The sequence below is a fragment of the Wyeomyia smithii genome, chromosome 1, assembly GCF_029784165.1.
Source record: "Wyeomyia smithii strain HCP4-BCI-WySm-NY-G18 chromosome 1, ASM2978416v1, whole genome shotgun sequence".
In the NCBI taxonomy this organism is placed as follows: Eukaryota; Metazoa; Arthropoda; class Insecta; order Diptera; family Culicidae; genus Wyeomyia; species Wyeomyia smithii.
In genome coordinates, this window is record NC_073694.1 from 94944114 (window position 1) to 94963086 (window position 18973).

Consider the following 18973-nt stretch of genomic DNA (forward strand, 5'->3'; position numbering starts at 1 on the left):
TACTCCAGATGTGTTAGTAACAGTTTGCATTTTGTGAAGATGAATAAAGTGAAAATGGAATACACCAAGCCCAAATGCTGTAAATCCTTTCCTGATCATCAGTGCTCATCAAGCTCACGCAAATTAAACGAAAACGTTATTGCAAAATTAAAAATATTGAACAGTCAAGCTCATTTTAATACGTCTTTATCAATTTGTGATTCGTGTAGTTATTGGAATGATAGTCAAGCCACCATTCATCCCTTTGTTCGTTACTATTCAGAATCTGAAACACTTAAGAATATCAGCTTCATCATAAAATCGGAAGTACTCCATCATGATACTGTTGCGGTTCGGGTGTGCATTGCCAAATTAATTAGTTTTTTGAAAACAACAATAGAGTTGATTAATGTCTGATAGAGCTGCCTCACAATATAAAAATAGAAAAAACTTTGCAAGTCTTTGCAAGTTCAAAACAAAATATAACGTCGATGCAGAGTGGCATTTTTTGCGACTTCTCATGGTAAAGGCCCATGCGATGCAATTGGTGACATATTAAAACGAATGGCAGGAAATGCAAGTTTAGCTAAAGAACATGAACATCCCATTACAAGCGCAAAAGAATTGTATGATTGGTTCAATCAGAAAAGTAATAAAAATTCATCAAAAATGTCTTTTAGTTGGGTATCATATGTAGAATATGAACAAGGAGTAACAGAATGGAGCAATATTTTCAAAAAATCTATAATAATAGCTGCCGCACAAAAGTATTACCCTTTTGTTCCGATTTCAGAAAATAAGATACAAACGAAGCTGTTTTCAAAAGATGACGAATCATTTACTTATGATGTACATAAAATATAAGGTGAAACTAGTTCTGTAAAGTATCTATGTCATAAAAAAATATGTTCCTAAGATAATAAAACTCGAAATAAATATTTGATTCTTATATATATTTATATCACTTAGAACATTTAACTCTTTTATTGAGAACCGTTCGCCCAATCGTTTTGTTGTCAAAGAATGAATTGTATATTTTTGATTAAGCATTCCAATGAACGTATGGTTTTTGCTGGAGAACCATGGACAAAATAAGAAAAACGTGTATTATCCTAAATAATTATAATTTTTCGAGCTTTAATAAGAAATAACTCGAAAACCAATGCATTTAGAATGTTAACTACCAAGAGCTTTTTGATTCAAAATGACTCTTTGCATCTTTTAAAATCATCAGAATACAAATATTTTGAAAAGTGTTTAAATTAGAATTTCTATAAAAAATTTAATCTACCATAAAAAAATTATTTTTCATTTCTCCAACCTGGATTTTTTTTTTAAAGTTGCGTATTAACGTCAAGTTTCTTTAAAAAAATTAAAAAAAAATCAACTTTTTGCCTTTCTCCTGGAAAGGTATAGCAATCACTTGCAAAACCGAAAGTCTAAAAGTGCTCCAAAGGGCCGAATGGCATATATCACTCGACTCAGCTCGACGAGCTGAGCATTTTCTGTATGTGTGTGTGTATGTGTGTGTGTGTATGTGCAGATTTTTATTCTCACTCACTTTTCTCAGAGATGGCTGGACCGATTTTCATGAAATTAATTGCAAATGAAAGGTCTTGTTGCCCCATAAGACCATTTGGAATTTTATTGTAATCGGCTTTTTAGTTTAAAGGTTATGTTTAAAAATGTGAAAATCATGAAACATCAATATCTCAGAAACTACACTACCGACTTGAACAAAATTGGTCTTAAAAAACGGGATACCTAGAAAACCCTTAAGTTTTGAATTTCATAAAGATTTAACATGTGGTTCAAAAGTTATGAAAAGAAACGTGTTCTGAAGACTGTTTAATCTCACTCATGTTTCTCAGAGATGGCTGTACCGATTTTCATAAAACCAGTGTCGAATGGAAGGTCTAATTGCCTTATAAGACCCTATTGATTTGTTTTGGAATCGAATAATTACTTTGCCTGTTATGTTTAAAAATGTGGAATCCAGCTATGCAAAAGAACATATTCCGAAGACTACTTGGACTCACTCACTTTTCTCAGAGATGGCCGACCCGATTTCCACAAAATTAGTGTCAAATGAATGGTCTAGCTGCCTCAGAAGACCCTTTTGAATTTTACTGTAATCGAACTGTAACTTCATTTGTAATGTGCCGACTTGTGAAAATCACGAAACTTCATTATCTCAGAAACTACACAACCGATTTGATTATTATTATCAGATAAGCGGGCTAGTTAAGGGTTAACTGATGAATTATGATTGAACACGTGGGTTTAAAGTTTGGCTGCCCTACACGTTCCCATTTCATTTGATTATAATCGAACTTAAGCAACCGTTATGTATTGAATTGTTAATAAAACAACGAAAGTCTATCATATCAAAGATAACATGACTTATTTGAACATAACTAGTGTCATACGAACAAGTCATCTCTCAAACTTACAAATAACAAACTTCATAACAATTTGATATGTGGCTCAAAAGTTTGGAAAGAAGAGTAATTCAAAGACTATTTAAAACTATACCTGCTTTGATCGATATATGTGGCCTCAACATAACTTAAATGTGGTGTCGTACTATTTGAACGTTCCAAGTTCATTGATTCCTTGCGGTTTGTTTGAAGTCTGCAAACGCACGACGAATCGGTCATAGGATATGATCAAAGTCAAATAACAAATCGTTTGAAATGATTGGTTTTATCGAAATGACAAACTCTTCGTCTTTTGGCTTCTGTACATCGCCTTAATTCTGAATATATTCATATTGGGTGGTATTCTGTCATTATCAGCAGACTTTCTGGCATCAACCTGACACCGGAAATACCCATATTGGGAGGTATTTTTGGTTGTTTTTCAGAAACTAAAAGTGGTCGTCTTCAAATTCAAAATAGTGTCCAGGGTCAATGTTTGGTTTCTATGCATCATCACGTTTACGGAAATATCCATATTGAGTATTATTCGGTCATTTCCGACTGTTGCCTATAAGTTGCCATTTAGCAATTCAAAATGGTGCCTGAGGTCAATTGTTAGCTCCTTGCATCATTCTGGTTCCAGAGATACTCATATTGGATAGTATTTGTTTATTTTAGGCTGTTTTTCACAAACCGGTAGTCGCCATCTTGGATTTCAAAATGGTATCTAGGATACTGGTTAAAGAAAAACTCGTATTGGGTGATATTTGGTCACTTTGGACTGTTTTTCAGAAGCCGAAAGTCGTCATTTTGGACTTTAAAATTGCCTGTGAAATCAATTTCTGTCATCTGGGCGTAATTCTGGTTCCGAAAACATTCATATTGAATGGTATTTTGTCATTTCCGGCTGTTTGCCAGACACCGGAAGTCACCATCTTAAAATTCAAGATTGTGTCTGTGATCAATTTTTAGCTTCTGTGCATCTTTCTGGTTCCAGAAATACTAATATTTAATGGGAATCGTCCATTTCAGGCTGTTTTCCAGAAACCGGAAGTTGCCATCTTACAATTCAAAATGTTGTCTTAAGTTGATTTGTGGCTCCAGTGCATCATTACGGTTCCGGAAATACCCATATTGGGTGGTATTTGGTCATTTGCCGCTGTTTTCCGACACCGGAGGTCGCCATTTTGGATTTCATAATGGCATTTGGAGACAATTTCTGGATCGTGAACGGCATACTGGTTAAAGAAAAACTCATATTGGGCGGTAATTGGTCATTTTCTAATGTTTTCAGAAATCGAAAGTCGCCATCTTAGAATTTAAAATGCTAACTGTGGTCGAATTTTGCTCCTGTGTATTATTCTAGTTCCGGCTATTATTATATTGGGTGGAAATCGGCCATTTTCGGCTGTTTTCCAGAAACCGGAAGTTGCCATCTTACAATCCAAAATGTTGTCTGAGGCCGATTAAGGAACATATTTGTTACCACATTCACCTGCCAATCTTTTAGTTGATTAGTTCGCGAGATGTGCAGAAATTTGTGCAGAAACATGTACTTCCAGAAGAGGGAGGGGCGTCAAACCATTATGGACATATTTGTTACCTCTAAAAACATTCACATACCAAATTTGGTTGTATTTTCTTGATTGGTTCGTGAGCTGTGCGAAATTTGTGTTTTATTTTCATGGGATCCCTCCCTTATAGAAGAGGGAGTCGGGTTTCAAACCATTATGTACATATTTGTGACCACTAAAATCATTTACCTGCCAAATTTGGTCCATTTGGTTGATTAGTTCTCGAGATGTGCACAAATTTGTATTTCATCCAACTATTATGGACATATTAGTTACCCCTTAAAACATTCACATGCCAAATTCGGTTTCATTTGCTTGGTTTGTTCTTGTATTGTGCAGAAATTTATGTTTCATTTGTATGGGCCCTCTCCCTTCCAGAAGAGGGAGAGGTCTCAAACTATCATAGGAACCTTTATCGGCACCAAAAACCCCTACTTACAAATTTTCACGTCGATCGGTTCGGTAGTTTTCGGGCCTATATGGATCAGACAGACAGACAGACTTGACTGCATTTTTATATGTAAAGATTACAACATCAATATTTTAGAACCTAAAGAGTGAATATACATTTATTGGATTGAAGCGTTCATGTAAAGCTATTTTTACAACTAAAAAATTGAATGAGAAAGGCTGGGTCTGACCGCTAGGTGGATTAATTTAGGTTTTTTTTTTTAAATTGAAATTCAATGTTTATTTTAAATTTTTCTTGGTCAAAAAAAAAATTTTTGTGCAGTGTATATTTTTTTATGGTGAATTTTTAATTCCCTACAACTCATTCTCAGACAGTTTTTCTATACAACCAACGGTTTCTGGGCTACAATGCTTCGAATAAAACCTATGCCAAAAGGCATACGCCCTTTTAGAATGTAACTCATGGGTGTAAAAAATCGCTCCACCTGTGAAAAATGCTCAGTTTGCTGAGACAAACGTGTGCAAAGTTTCATTCAAATCAAAAATGGTCGATTAAATTTTCACGTATTTCCAGGCGATTTGAAATGATTCTGCTCTATTGGATTTCATTGTAATCGGATTTTTAGTTTGGATGTTATGTATCAAAATGTGAAAATCGCGAAACATCAATATCTCAGAAACCACGTAACCGATTTCAATAAAACTGGTTTCAAATGTTTGGGCTGTCTCCAACACACTTAACTTTTAAATTTCGTTATGATTGAACATATGGTTCAAAAGTTATGTAATGAAAAGTTGTCCTGAGGATGTTTAAACTCACTCATTTTTCTCAGAGATGGCTAAACCGATTTCCACAAAATTAGTATCAAATGAAAGGTCTAGTTGCTCCATAGGTTGCTATTGAATTTCATTGTAATCGGACTGTAACTTTGTCCGTTGTTCATAAGAATGTGAAATCACATAATGAAAGTAAACATATTGGCTTTCTCCTTACGATCACTGGCTAATTAAAAGGTAGAAAAGTGATCCAAATGGCCGAATGTCATATACTAATCGACTCAGTTCGACGAATCGAGCATTTTGTGCGTGTAAGTGCACCTTATTTTTCGCACTCACTTTGCTCTGAGATGATCTGACCGATTCTTTCTATCTTGGTGTCAAATGATGGGTCTATTTGCCACTTAGGTTGCTATTGAATTTCATTGTAATCAAACTTTTAGTTTTGGCGTTGCGTCAGAATATTAGAATCGCTCTTATATCTCAGAAGCATACATAGTTGAATTCAAATTAATGGACTTTTAAACCCTTAAACAATGAATTTCATAATGTTTAAACATGTGGTTTAAAAGTTATAGAAAGAAACGTAACCCGCAGACTGTTTAAAACTATAGCTACGATCAAAATATGTGGCCTCCACATCATTTAAATTTGATTTTGTATTGTATTGTATTTGATATTGGATTGAAGTGGAAATTAAAAGTCATTTCTATCATTTCACTTTTTGCCTTTCTCCTAGAAAGGTATAACAATCACTGCAAAAACTGAAGGTATAAAGGTGCTCAAAAGGGTCGAATATCGTATATCACTCGACTCAGTTCGACGAGCTGAGCAGTTGCCCTATGAGACCCTATTGAATTTTATTGTAATCTGATTTCTAGTTTAGAGGTTATGAATCAAAATGTAAAAATCACGAAACATCAATATCTCAGAAACTACACATCCGATTTGAACAAAATTGGTTGCAAATGAACGGGCTACATTAAAACCCTTAACTTTTGAATTTTATGAAGATTGAACATGTGGTTCAGAAGTTATGGAAAGAAACGTGTTCTGGAGACTATTTAATCTCACTCATATTTCTCTGAGATGGCTGGATCGATTTTCATAGAATCAGTGTCATATGGAATGTCTTGTTGCCCCATAAGACCCTATTGATTTTTTTTGCAAACAGATTATTACTTTGCCTGTTATGTTTAAAAATGTGAAATACAGCTATGAAAAGAAACATATTCCGAAGACTACTTGGACTCACTCACTTTTCTCAGAGATGATTGAACCGATTTCCACAAAATTAGTATCAAATGAGATGTCTAGCTGCCTCATAACACCCTATTGAATTTTGATGTAATCGGACTGTAACTTCGTCTTAATGTATCGAAATGTGAAAATCACGAAACTTCATTATCTTAGAAACTACACAACCGATTTGAACAATATTGATATCAGATGGATGGGCTGGTTAAGAGTTAATTGATGAATTATGATTGAACACGTGCTTTCAAAGTTTGGCTGCCCTATACGTTTTCTTTTCATTTGATTGTAATCAAACTTAAGCAACCGTTATGGTTTAATTTGTGAAACAACGAAAGTCTATTATCTCAAGTATTACACGATTTATTTGAACATAACTAGTGTCATACAAACGAGTCATCTCTCAAACTTACAAATAACAAACTTCATAACAATTTGATATGCTGTGCTATATGGCCTCAACATGATTTAAATGTGGTATCGTACTATTTGAACGTTCCCAGTATCGCTCGTGATTAAATTGTTCGAAATTAAGAGTCATTTCTTTTATTTCGCTATTTCTTAAGCACTAACATTACGTCGAATTTAATATTTGATACTTTAATTACAACATCAATATTTTAGAATCCAAAGATATACCTTTATTGGATTTAAGCATTCATGTAAATCTATTTTTACAAATAATAAGTTTGAATGAGAAAGGCTGAGTCTGACCGCCAGGTGGATTAATTTAGGTTTTTTGTTATCTTTGACTGATGAACTTCATTTAAAATAACATTTTGCTATAAAATTTGTCTGTTCCCGGTTCCCGGGAATTCCTGGAAAATGCGATTTTCCATTCCCGTTTCCCGGGAAATCGATTCCCGGGAATATTGCAAACCCTACTGCTATCGTTGAAGCAGTGCAAGCAGTAATCAATGCTGATGATTTTGGTACTGACTAGGTTAACATATATATTAAGATTCTCTATCATGAATTCGGTCATTCAAAAACATCATCGAATCAATAACAAATTAAAAGACATTCGGTTCCACGTTACTGCCACCAGCGTCAGTAAATTCTGTTGCAACGAGGCTCGCTGTTGGCCGTTTCGGTTGCTGACGGCGATAAGGGATGCATGAGCTTTAGATACGCACCTACTTGCTACAGCACTGCCACCCTCCAACAGTGCAATAAAATAACCAATGAAAACGGACGTTTTTTGGATCTCTGTTTCGCTACTGTACGCTGCCAAGCCCCAGAAGTGACGCTGGCTCCTTGTCCACTCGTTAAACACGTTCCTCATCACCCGGCCCTGCTAATGGCAGTCCATCAGAGAGTCTCTCACAACACGATTTCGGCACCGACAACCGTTTATTACGATTTTGTCCGCGCAGATTTTGATAGTATTAACGCATTACTAGCTGGAATCGATTGGGATGCTGTCTTGGACACGAACGACGTAGATACTGCCGCCTCAACTCTCTCCCACATTTTAAATTACGCCATAGATCGACACGTCCCAAAAAGGATCATCTCCGTCCAACAGAAAATGCCCTGGTTGAACCCCACATTATGACGCCTTAAATCGGAGAGAAAAGCAGCCCTGAGAAGGTTCTCTAGATACAGAACACTACCTCTACGGAACCACTACTTATCGATTAATACCCGCTACAAACAATTAAGTCGCTACTGTTTTCGAAGCTTCCTTCGTAATGTCGAGCGTAGGCTCAAACGCAACCCCAAATCGTTTTGAAAATATGTTAGCGAACAGCGCAAAGATGATGGCCCTTCTTCGAGTATGCACTTAGACGGTGTCACTGCGAACTCTGTCGAGCAAATCTGCCATTTGTTTTCGCGAAAATTTTCTAGAGTGTTTGTGAACGAACGGTTAACGACGAAGGAAATTAGGACCTGTACAGAACGTGTCCCCTTTCTTGGCCGTGCACTGACTAACCTCTCCATTGACGATAGCGCGGTAACATTGGCCGCCTCGAAACTCAAGTCTTCCATGTCCGCTGGACCAGACGGCATTCCATCCGTTTTCCTTAAAAAATGCATTGGTAGTCTGGCTTCCCCGATGAGTCGTCTATTCGCTCAATCAATTCGCACTGGCGTCTTTCCCTCGGTCTGGAAATCGGCGTACATGTTTCCAGTGCACAAGAAAGGCCATAAAAGTAACATCGACAACTACCGTGGAATCTCCGCACTTTGCTCCATATCGACACTCTTCGAGCTCGTTGTGTTTGAACCTACTTTCTCGTTCTTCAAGCAGTACATCGTTGACGAACAACACGGGTTCATGCCTAAGCGATCAACGGCCACAAATCTCCTGACGCTCACAGCCTACGTAATTAACAGCTTTGACGACCAGTCTCAGACGGACGTCATCTACACGGACCTATCCGCCGCTTTCGATAAACTGAACCACCGAATCGCCGTGGCTAAACTCGCAAAGCTTGGCATCGGAGGCCCACTGCTTCACTGGTTTCAGTCGTATTTGTCTGACCGGCGTTCAGTTGTGAACATCAATGGAGTTTTTTCGACATCTTTTTCCGCTCACTCAGGAATTCCGCAAGGCAGTCATCTCGGGCCTTTGATATTCCTGATTTACTTAAACGACGTCAATTTTCGACTTCAAGGCCCTCGGCTGTCATTCGCCTAAACGACCGTAAACTGTTTGCCAAGGTAAAAACTCCGTCAGATGCCGCAGCGCTCCAGTACCAGTTAAGGGTTTTTGCAGAATGGTGCGCGGACAACCGCATGCAATTGAACGCTGACAAATGCGAGATAATAACATTCTCCAGAAAGCGTAGTCCACTGAATTTCAACTACAATTTGTCAAATACACCTCTGCGATGCACAAACTGTGTGGAGGATTTGGGAGTATTGCTTGACTCAAAGCTAAGCTTCAAACAACATATGACATTCATAATTGACAAGGCTAGCAGAAACTTGGGATTTATTATGCGTATCGCCGAAAACTTCAACGACATCTATTGCCTGAAGGCACTGTATTGCGCTCTGGTGCGCCCTAACTTGGAATACTGCGCTTCAGTGTGGAATCCCTACTACCTGAATGGAGTAAACAGAATCGAGTCAGTGCAACGAAGATTTGTTCGCTTTACGCTCAGAAGACTTCCGTGGAACGACCCTTTTCGACTACCTAGCTACGAACAGCGATGCAGACTCATCGACTTGGAGACCCTGCAAATCCGTCGGGACATATCCAGGGCAATATTCGTCGCGGAAGTGCTTACCTCACGAATAGATTGTCCGGCAATTCTCGAGCAACTCAATATTTACGTTAGACCACGCATGTTGCGAAATAGCCTCTTCCTTCACGTTCAGAATAGGCGAACGAACTACAGTAGCTTCAGCACGATAACCGGTCTCCAGCGCCATTTCAATCGTTTCGCTACCAGCTTCGATTTCGACACCAGCCGCGAGATGCTGAAGACCCGCTTTCTGACTTTAGCACGTAATTTTTAGCATAGTATAATCATTTGGGCCACAAGGCCTGTTGATGTAATTTTTACAAATAAACAAATAAACAAATAAACAAATACTCACGATAGAAACCAGCGGTTTTTTGAGCGCCTCAAAACTAATCGTTTGCCCAAAAACGAAGTCTACCGATTTTGTGTGTATTATACATATTCTGATTTCAATCTCTGTTAATGTATTCATTACGCAATTGTTGCGTTATTGTTTAGACACGTTTGTTGTGTAAAAGCCAGAGTATTTAATGTGCGTTTTGAGAGGACACATCGGATGATGTAAGCTTGAACTTTTGCGTGTACTCACTGTTTTGGTAACTGTCACATCAAAACGAGCGCGCTGTATGATTATAACAACAACAGTTATCATAACGTTCTATGTCTTCTCTCTTATATCTAGACTCCCCACAATGATCAAAATTTCTCTCTTTTTCCCTTCTCTCTCGTTTTCTATTTTAAAAATCCATATTTCTTTAATTTTATTGAACCCTTTATTAAATTATCACGTCTAAATCAAATCTTGAGCGAGGTGTGCTTTAGACTTCCACGTCCATTGATACGAAGATTTATTTTCTTATGCGAAAACATGTGCCAGCAAAAACGAAAATCATGGGTGCTGCATGACACAATCCGCACTGTCCGCGACGCCGTGAGTGATTCGGGAAGCCGAGCCAAATAAGTTGGCGCGCTTCGATAAGAACAATTAGGTATTATTTGCGCTTCCCGCCTAAGCTGGTTTGCGTCCAGCTATAAAAATTTGCTTAGGATCTTAATAATTGTTAGTCGACTTGCGTCCAGCAACAGCGTTGACACGCTGCTCGTTGTATATAGCATTAGAACAAATTGTAAAGTATAGTGAATATGTGCGTTGCCTTCGTCGTGGGAAAGAAAACTTCTCCCTGGGCCCTAATTGTTCACCGTGATGCCAAAGGGCGAAACTAATTCACAACGCAGGGCCGTGCGCGATCATATTTGATGCCGTAAACAGGATCGCGCCAATTTGGTATCACGTTTGGCTTTCAGAAACCACCGGCGACGTTTTCGATTCCGCCGCGCAAGTGCTGCACGAGAGCCAATTTTATTACGGGAAGTGTTAAAATTTGTTACGTTTTCAATTTATCCTTCACGCGATGAATGACGGTCGACAGTTGACAGTCGGCTGTAAAACAAAGCCGTCTGTGACTCACCGCAATAATAACAGGCACAAATTAAATGTGAGGTGAGTGGACACAACAGCTAGCTGTGCGTACAAAAGTGAGTGCTTAGTTGAGTATTTATTTTTATATGCAACAATGCAGTACGTTTACGCTGTTACAATTTTTAGTTCACGTCAGTTACCTGACTGATTTTGATATAGTCTACCCTCTGCCCGGACCGCACGTCTATGACTTTTATTCGGAGTCGAACCTTCGCCTGGCCCTCTGCGTGATTATGTGTCTTTGGAGCCGTGCCTACACTTGGATTCATGTGTCTCCGCCACGGAATAGTTAGCATCCGTGCCTGCTCGTGATGGAGCGTGTCTGTACAAAGTGATGTTTATGGAATGGTGCCTCCACTGACGTACCTCTGCGTCCACGCTGTTTTCGGGCCGTGCCTCCATCTTTCGGAGCGATATCTCCAAGAGCCCTGCCTCCTAGTGTTGATATTCGGAGACATGCTTCCATCTGTCGGAGTCCTGCTTCGTGGAAATAGTCGGAACCATACCTCCACCATTCGGAGCGATAACTGGCTCAGAGCCTTGTCTCATCGTGAACATTTGGAGCCATGCCTCTGCCCATACGCTAAGTAGTGTGGCAGTCGACATGCCACAAGCAAAAAGTGGTCTGGACGAGGGAAAGTTTTTTCTAGTTCTAGTCACACTTCTATTCCCGTTCATCTTCGCATTCCCGCGAAACTACATACATTGCCCGCTTTACTAAACTTAAAAAATGTAAGTCAATATGACAAAAAAATGAAATTAGTTCGTAAAGTAAAATTAGCACAACGGAGCTGTCTCATCGCTTGCGCCGCTGTAGATATAATAAGTCATTATACATAGTGTGCGTAAAGAGACCACTCTCTCAGTTGACAGAAATAAACTTCCACAGGGCAGTGTGTGCAGTTTCATCGCGGCGTGCTGAGATGCGGGAACACAATAGTAGAGGGTGATTCGACATTGGTCTTAGGAAGAGTTACCCTTACCCAGTAATTTAATTGGCCAAAACATCTTGCCGGAGACAACGGAGATTGCGGGTTCGTGTCCCGTCTGGACGAGGAAAGTTTTTTCTAATTCTAGTCACACCTTCTATTCCCGTTCATCTTCGCATTCCCGCGAAACTACATACATTGCCCGCTTTACTAAACTTAAAAAATGTGAGTCAATATGACAAAAAAATGAAATTAGTTCGTAAAGTAAAATTAGCACGACGGAGCTCTTCCGTGATACGCCTTCCATGGGAGTTGGCCACCAACTGACGTGTCTCATCGCTTGCGCCGCTGTAGATATAATAAGTCATTATACATAGTGTGCGTAAAGAGACCACTCTCTCAGTTGACAGAAATAAACTTCCACAGGGCAGTGTGTGCAGTTTCATCGCGGCGTGCTGAGATGCGGGAACACAATAGTAAAGGGTGATTCGACATTGGTCTTAGGAAGAGTTACCCTTACCAAGTAGTTTAATTGGCCCAAATACCTTGCCGGAGACAACGGAGATTGCGGGTTCGTGTCCCGTCTGGACGAGGGAAAGTTTTTTCTAATTATAGTCACACCTTCTATTCCCGTTCATCTTCGCATTCCCGCGAAACTACATACATTGCCCGCTTTACTAAACTTAAAAAAGTGTAAGTCAATATGATAAAAAAATTAAATTAATTCGTAAAGCAAAAAGTGGTTACCTGGTATCCAGCGGCAAAGCATCAGAGGCGACACGGTTCTGCGGCGACCGAAGCTGTTGCCCCACCACCACCTCAAGTTGAGTATACATCAATACAGTTCAAAGATTAGATCGTTTTCGCGAAGCAAATTTCAGCTAAAATCCTGCAGACGATAGAAACTGTTCGGTAGAGTTATCGCTGCATCTTCATTCGGATGCTTCTACCCTTCACCACAATTTGGAAGACTGTTACTGCTACCTGCTTTGCGTCGCCTTAATTTGGTTTCATCGCTTGCTATCATTGGCTGCTTGCACCGCAGACTCAGTCCGCATTCATTGTCGTTACCTGATCTCCATCCGCCACAATCGCAGATAGGACACTTCATCATCGCGAGCCATAGTACATCATCACTACCCACCCTCGCTCGTAGACAGGAGTTGGAACCTGGTGGTTCCAAGGGGGCCGTTAATCCTTTTTTTAAGTATATACAGTCATGGAGAAAATAATAAATACACTTGCAGTGTTGGATAATTTTTCGTATTTGCGCACTGATTTTTATTGTTGTATGATGTTATGTTACGTCATTTTGATCCGCAGACACTCTTTTTAAAAGAGGCACGGAGAAATGACTGAAGAATTATTTTTGTCGGTGATTCTGAATATTTTTTGCGTGAGTTAGTGTTTTTAAAGTGGCGTCAAAAATAAATACACTATTGAAATATATATACAAAACAATCCAAATTAGCTTTATTTCTCTACATATCGTTAGCAAAGTGACCTTTAACGTTACAAAACTCACTTTCAAAATTTTATGACTTGTCCTTTGTTTTGTAAAGCCATATTCAATCTTCCGGGTATGTTTACCACCAGGTTTTCACGAGTAGAAGCTGAACTAGCATTTCACGCTGCCTGTCCGACGTTCCATAAGTCTGTTTTATTCTTTGGATGATGCTTTGCAACCTAGACTTTCCCAATCTAGAATTTCTAAAGGATTTAAATTAAAAGTCTGCGCTGGTCAAACTAATAATTTTATAATTTCGTTTAAAAATCATCTTCATGTTTTCAATGCTGTATGTTTAAGATCGTTACTCTCCAACGAAGAAGCATGTTTTTTTTGCATACGGAAGCATTGCGCTACGTAAAATATCTACACAGTCGTTAGTATTGATAGTCTATGTTATAAAATCAATGGGTTCCATACCAGCATCAGAAAACAGTATTACACCGTTTTGTGGCCACTTCCAAATTTTACTACTTTCGTGGTTAATTGTGCGTTGAAGGCATTATTCACCGGTCTTCTCACCAGCTGCTGACCGTTTGAAACAAAAAGGCTAAATTTCGACTCATCCGACCAAAACACGATGTGCCCTTTAGTTGCACCCTAGTCTAAAAACTTTTAAGAAATTGCAGTGTCACTTTTTAAGTAGAACAAAGTTTCCTGTGTACCTAGGTGGTCGATTTTGCTTCCTTATGCCGAAGAAAACATGCCACTTTGCTGTATCTCTATGCAGTATAACGATCCTAAACATACAGCATTGAAAACACTAAGATGATTTTCAAACGAAAATATAAAATTATTAGTTTGACCAGCGCAGAGTCCTAATTTAAATCCTTTAGAAATTCTATGGAAGATTGGGAAAGTCTAGGTTGCAAAGCATCATCCAAAGAATAAAATAGACTTATGGTACGTCGGACAGGCAGTGTGAAATGCTAGTTCAGCTTCTACTCGTGAAAGCCTGGGGGTAAACATTCCACGAAGATTGAATATGGCTTTACAAAACAGAAAACAGGCCAGAAAATTTTGAAAGTGAGTTTTGTAACGTAAAAAATCACTTTGCTAACGATATGTAGAGAAATAAAGCTAATTTGGATTGTTTTGTATATATATTTCAATAGTGTATTTATTTTTGTCGCCACTTTAAAAACACTAACTCACGCAAAAAATATTCGGAATCACCGACAAAAAAATTTCTCCAGTTATTTCTCCGTTCTTCTTTCAAAAAGAGTGTCTGCAGATCTTAATGACATAACATAACATCATACGACAATTAAAAACACTGCGCAAATACGAAAAATTATCCATCACTGCTAGTGTATTTATTTTTTTCTTCATGACTGTAGATCAGCTCTATCCGAGCACCCCCCGTGTAGCAAAAATTCTCATGGTTTTAATTTGCTCTATTGGCCTATTGCATGTGTGAACTGGTAGTTGTGATAAGGCATATCAAAGTGCAAATTTCGTTTCTGATATACTCTCATCTTCCCGCTTACGATCAGTATCTAATGAATCTTTTGTTCGGTCGGTCACCCATTGTTTTTCTCCGCCATAACAAAAGTTTTTTATTCATTCCAATAAAATTGCTTTTCAGTTCCGTTTCCACTGGATTGCAGTGAAAGAAATTAAACCTCCAAAGAAACATCCCAAAGTATTCAATGCGCCGAGTCAAGGGTTCGAACATTGGTGCCGTGGCCAGGAATTTAGCCGCGGGTGTGTGGTTTCATCTTGGATATCTTACTTACGCGCGGGTTGTCGCCATCGTTAATTTGCTGTACTACCATGGTTCCTGCCAGAACGCACACGCGGTTTTTTGCTGGACTGTGATATTGGATGCGATTTTTGATCGCGACTTATACGGACGGTATAAATCAGTCTGTGGAATCAAAATGGTGTATCTACCGATTTTTCACCAAATCGTTGTTCGTTACTCAGAATTTCGTGAGACAGTGCAACCTAAATGCTGGCTCCGCAATATTTGATGTACACTTGTTTCCGGAGGCGCGTTCTTCCCTATAACCACTTCGACGTTCGGATTGTTTTACGATTGCTGATTGCTGCTTACCGATGATGTTCACAGCTTTATCGGAAGGATTGGAGGTTGTTTCGGTTGGCAGTTTTAATAAATACAAGGTCTATTCATTTAGGCTCTCAGGTGAGTCTGTCTCCAAATAACTACCAGTTGATTTTGTGGTGCTGTGCGTGTTTCGAATTTTTCCTACAGTTTTCGTCGACGGTTGCTGGCGGGATGACGATGAATCTTAACCCGAAGCTACAATAGGCGCGACAACATTGTCGATTTCTTTCTAAGAACGTAATGGTTCCTGAGGCAATACGACCCGACCAATCACGCTCTCCAGCACCAATCCAGGATCGATAAACTCGACGGAAAATGGGACGAATTCGAAGACGCCCAAACCCAAATATTGGAGATGAAGGAATATGTAGAAAAGGTGAATGAACACAAGCAGATTCGGGCCCAATTCAAGGAGTCGTACTTCAAGGTAAGGGCAGAGTTGAAAGCGAAATTTCCATCCGCCACTTCCATATCTTTCCCCACCTCCTCTGGGGCCTCTCAGAGGCATGTGGCAACATTCAACTGCCAAAAATAAATCTGCCAGAATTCAATGGGGAATTTGACAACGGTTGCCATTTTATAACACGTTTACATCACTGATCCATAGCAATCTGGATCTAAGTGCGATACAACGTTTTCATCATTTACGAGCGTTGCATTACTTATTTGAGGCATTAAAGGTCATTGATGCATTCCTAATGAGCGAAGCGGGCTATGGGGTTGCCTGGTCTGCGTTGACCAAACGTTATTCGAATGTGTACTTGCAGAAAAAGCGACACGTAAACGCTCTGCGTCACTACCCTAAATTAAAAAAAGATTACTTCCAGTGGAATTCATGACGTCATTGATTGCTTTGATCGACACCTGAAGATTTTGGATCTGTTGTGTAAACAACAACGGGCTAGGGAGCGATGCTAACGCAGCTATTAGTAACGAAGCTGGACGACGCCACGCAGAAGGAAAAGGAGGAGTATGCTGTGAAAAAGGAAGAGCCTGCCTATTTACACGTGGTGGAATTCTTGGAAGGGAAAACCCGGATTCTCGATGCGATTGCGGTCGACCAGTCCTCCGAAAGCCAGCGTCCTCCACCAACCTTTATGTCCCTTCTGTTAAAGAAGCTAGCACCAAAGCTGTCAATTCACGCAACGTCAGAAAATTATTCGGCAAAATGCGTCTCTTACAGCGGTCTTCATTAAGTAGTAAGTGTTTCCGACGTGATCAATATAATCCAGACTGCAATTCCAAGTACCTTTGCCGTACATGTAGCAAGAAGCACCACATTCTACTTCATCCGGGGCCATTAGCATCGAGTTCTGGTTCTGCGGCAGGTGCTTAAGGCTCTGATCAACCTCAATCAAGTAGTTCTGTTTTCTTTACGACTACGACAGCTACAGTGGAAATTCCTCGGCAGTCTCTTCAAAGTTCGGTGGCCACAATCTACCCGGCCAATATTTCAGCAGATTCGATGGAGGTGCACATATTCCTGTCGACGGTTCCGGTATCGGTGAAGAATTGCAATGAGCGGTTGCATGTAGAGAGAGTGCTCCTGGATTCTGGATCGCAAGCAAATCTTATCTCGAAGAGGCTGTGCCAGCTTCTGAAGCTACCCAGAAAGGGAGTTAATATCTCAATTTCCGATGTTGGTGTGCGAGTTCAGATAAATGATTCTGTGTCTGCCACGACTGGTTCTCGAATTTCGGATTATTCGGTACCGATAGACTTCCTGGTCATCAAGAAGGTTACGGAGGACCAACCGTCAACAACAATTCCAATCGGTAATTTAAATCTTCCTTTTGACATGACGTTGGTGGATCCTGGTTTCCACAAGCGAGCATCGATCTTCTCCTTGATATGGAGTACTTCTACGAGTTTTTACTCTTGAACAGTAGTCGAGTGAAAATTGGTGAAAAACTTCCACTCTTTGTCAATACCGTTTTTGAGTGGATTGCACCCTGTCCCTTGTTGCCCCGCGACGATCAACACAAGCACTTTTGGTAAACTCCTTAATATTTGAATCGAATACTTATCCGGCGGAACGAGGGTTTTCTTTTCTTAGCGGTGACGGAGTTGACGAAAGTCAAAACCGTTCGCAATGATAAAACCTCTTATGCTTAAAGCTATTCCGGTGAGACGAACTGGAGTAGACCAGTCGCTGCGCAATGCTCATTGATTAATTCTATCGCTTTATTGAAAATCATTCGCTTTTATAGGCAAATTCAATTGCCAAAATATTTAATTCTATGTGTTACATGTGTGGCCAGCTTGGGCCCCTACTGGAAAACAGCTGGAGAGACGAGCATTAAAATTGCAACGCTGCATGAATCGGGCACCAAACGTTGCGGTACACTCAGCAAGGCATGGTAGCGAGTGTGCTGTAACGCTTAGGCTTTCAGTAAGTAACGGAACTTACTTGCGCGGGTCAGTGGTTTGAATCGAAATTTGTTCTGTTTATGGTTTACGGTGCCGTACAAAAGAGTTGGTATACGACACACTTTGGATAAGAAAATCGAGCGGTTTTGGACGATTGAAGGAACAGAAGGAACCAGACTGGGAGGAGCATTTTCAAACTATTTTCTCCCGTGATTCGACAGGACGATATGTGTTGCGTCTGCTAAAGAGAATGGGTTTCAAGCAGATGATCGGCGAATCAAAGGACATGGCTTTGCCGAGACTACTTCAGCTTGAAAGGCGATTTGGGAAGAACCCGGAGCTACGGAAGCGCTACAACGAAGCAATACAAGCGTACTAGAATTAAAATCATATGGCATTCGTTCCTGAGGGGGAAGTGCGATAAACAAATTGCCTACTATCTGTTTCATCATCATGTCTTTAAGGAGTCAAGCCCGACAACGAAGATTCGGCCGGTATTCGACGGGTCGGCCAAGACGACATCAAACCGCTCACTAAATAATGCCCTCATGACTGGTTCGGTGATCCAGGACCAGCTCTTCGATCTGCTTCTTCGGTTCCGCAAGCATTTGGTCGTTGCTGACATCGAGAAGATGTACTTGCAGGTGATGGTACACCCGGATGACAGCCCTTCGCTCCGGATGCTGTGAAGGTTCTCACCAACGGAACCAACGTACGAGCTGTCCAGTGTAATTTCAGTGCCATCGTTGTTCCTCGCTACGCGGTGTTCACAGCAATTGGCGCACGACGAAGGACATGAATTTCCGCGAATGAAGACGGCGCTCGTTTTCGATTTCTACGTCGACGATTATATCGGAGGGGCGAAATCGGGAGAAGAGGCTATCCTTCTGCGGCAAGAACTGGTACAGCTTTTGTCAAAAGGTGGCTTCAGACTGCCTAAATGAGTATAAAACTCAAAAAAAGTATTGGCAGGATTAGCTGCCGATGAATTGGGAACATCGTCC

The 18973-nt window shown here is 40.0% G+C and overlaps 1 protein-coding gene across 5 annotated transcripts in view; it reads left to right on the forward strand.

Moving 5' to 3' along the window:
- LOC129733821 (glutathione hydrolase 1 proenzyme-like) overlaps positions 1–18973 on the forward strand; it is an 840124-nt gene that overhangs the window by 573556 nt on the left and 247595 nt on the right. The window contains exon 11 of one of the 5 annotated variants that reach the window (XM_055695342.1): positions 15117–15460. The exons of the other annotated variants lie outside the window; for them this stretch is intronic. Within the exon in view, the coding sequence (XP_055551317.1) occupies positions 15117–15151 (35 nt within the window). The 3' untranslated portion in view covers positions 15152–15460. Of the gene's footprint in view, positions 1–15116; positions 15461–18973 lie in introns of those variants that run through there. 5 annotated transcript variants of the gene reach the window in all.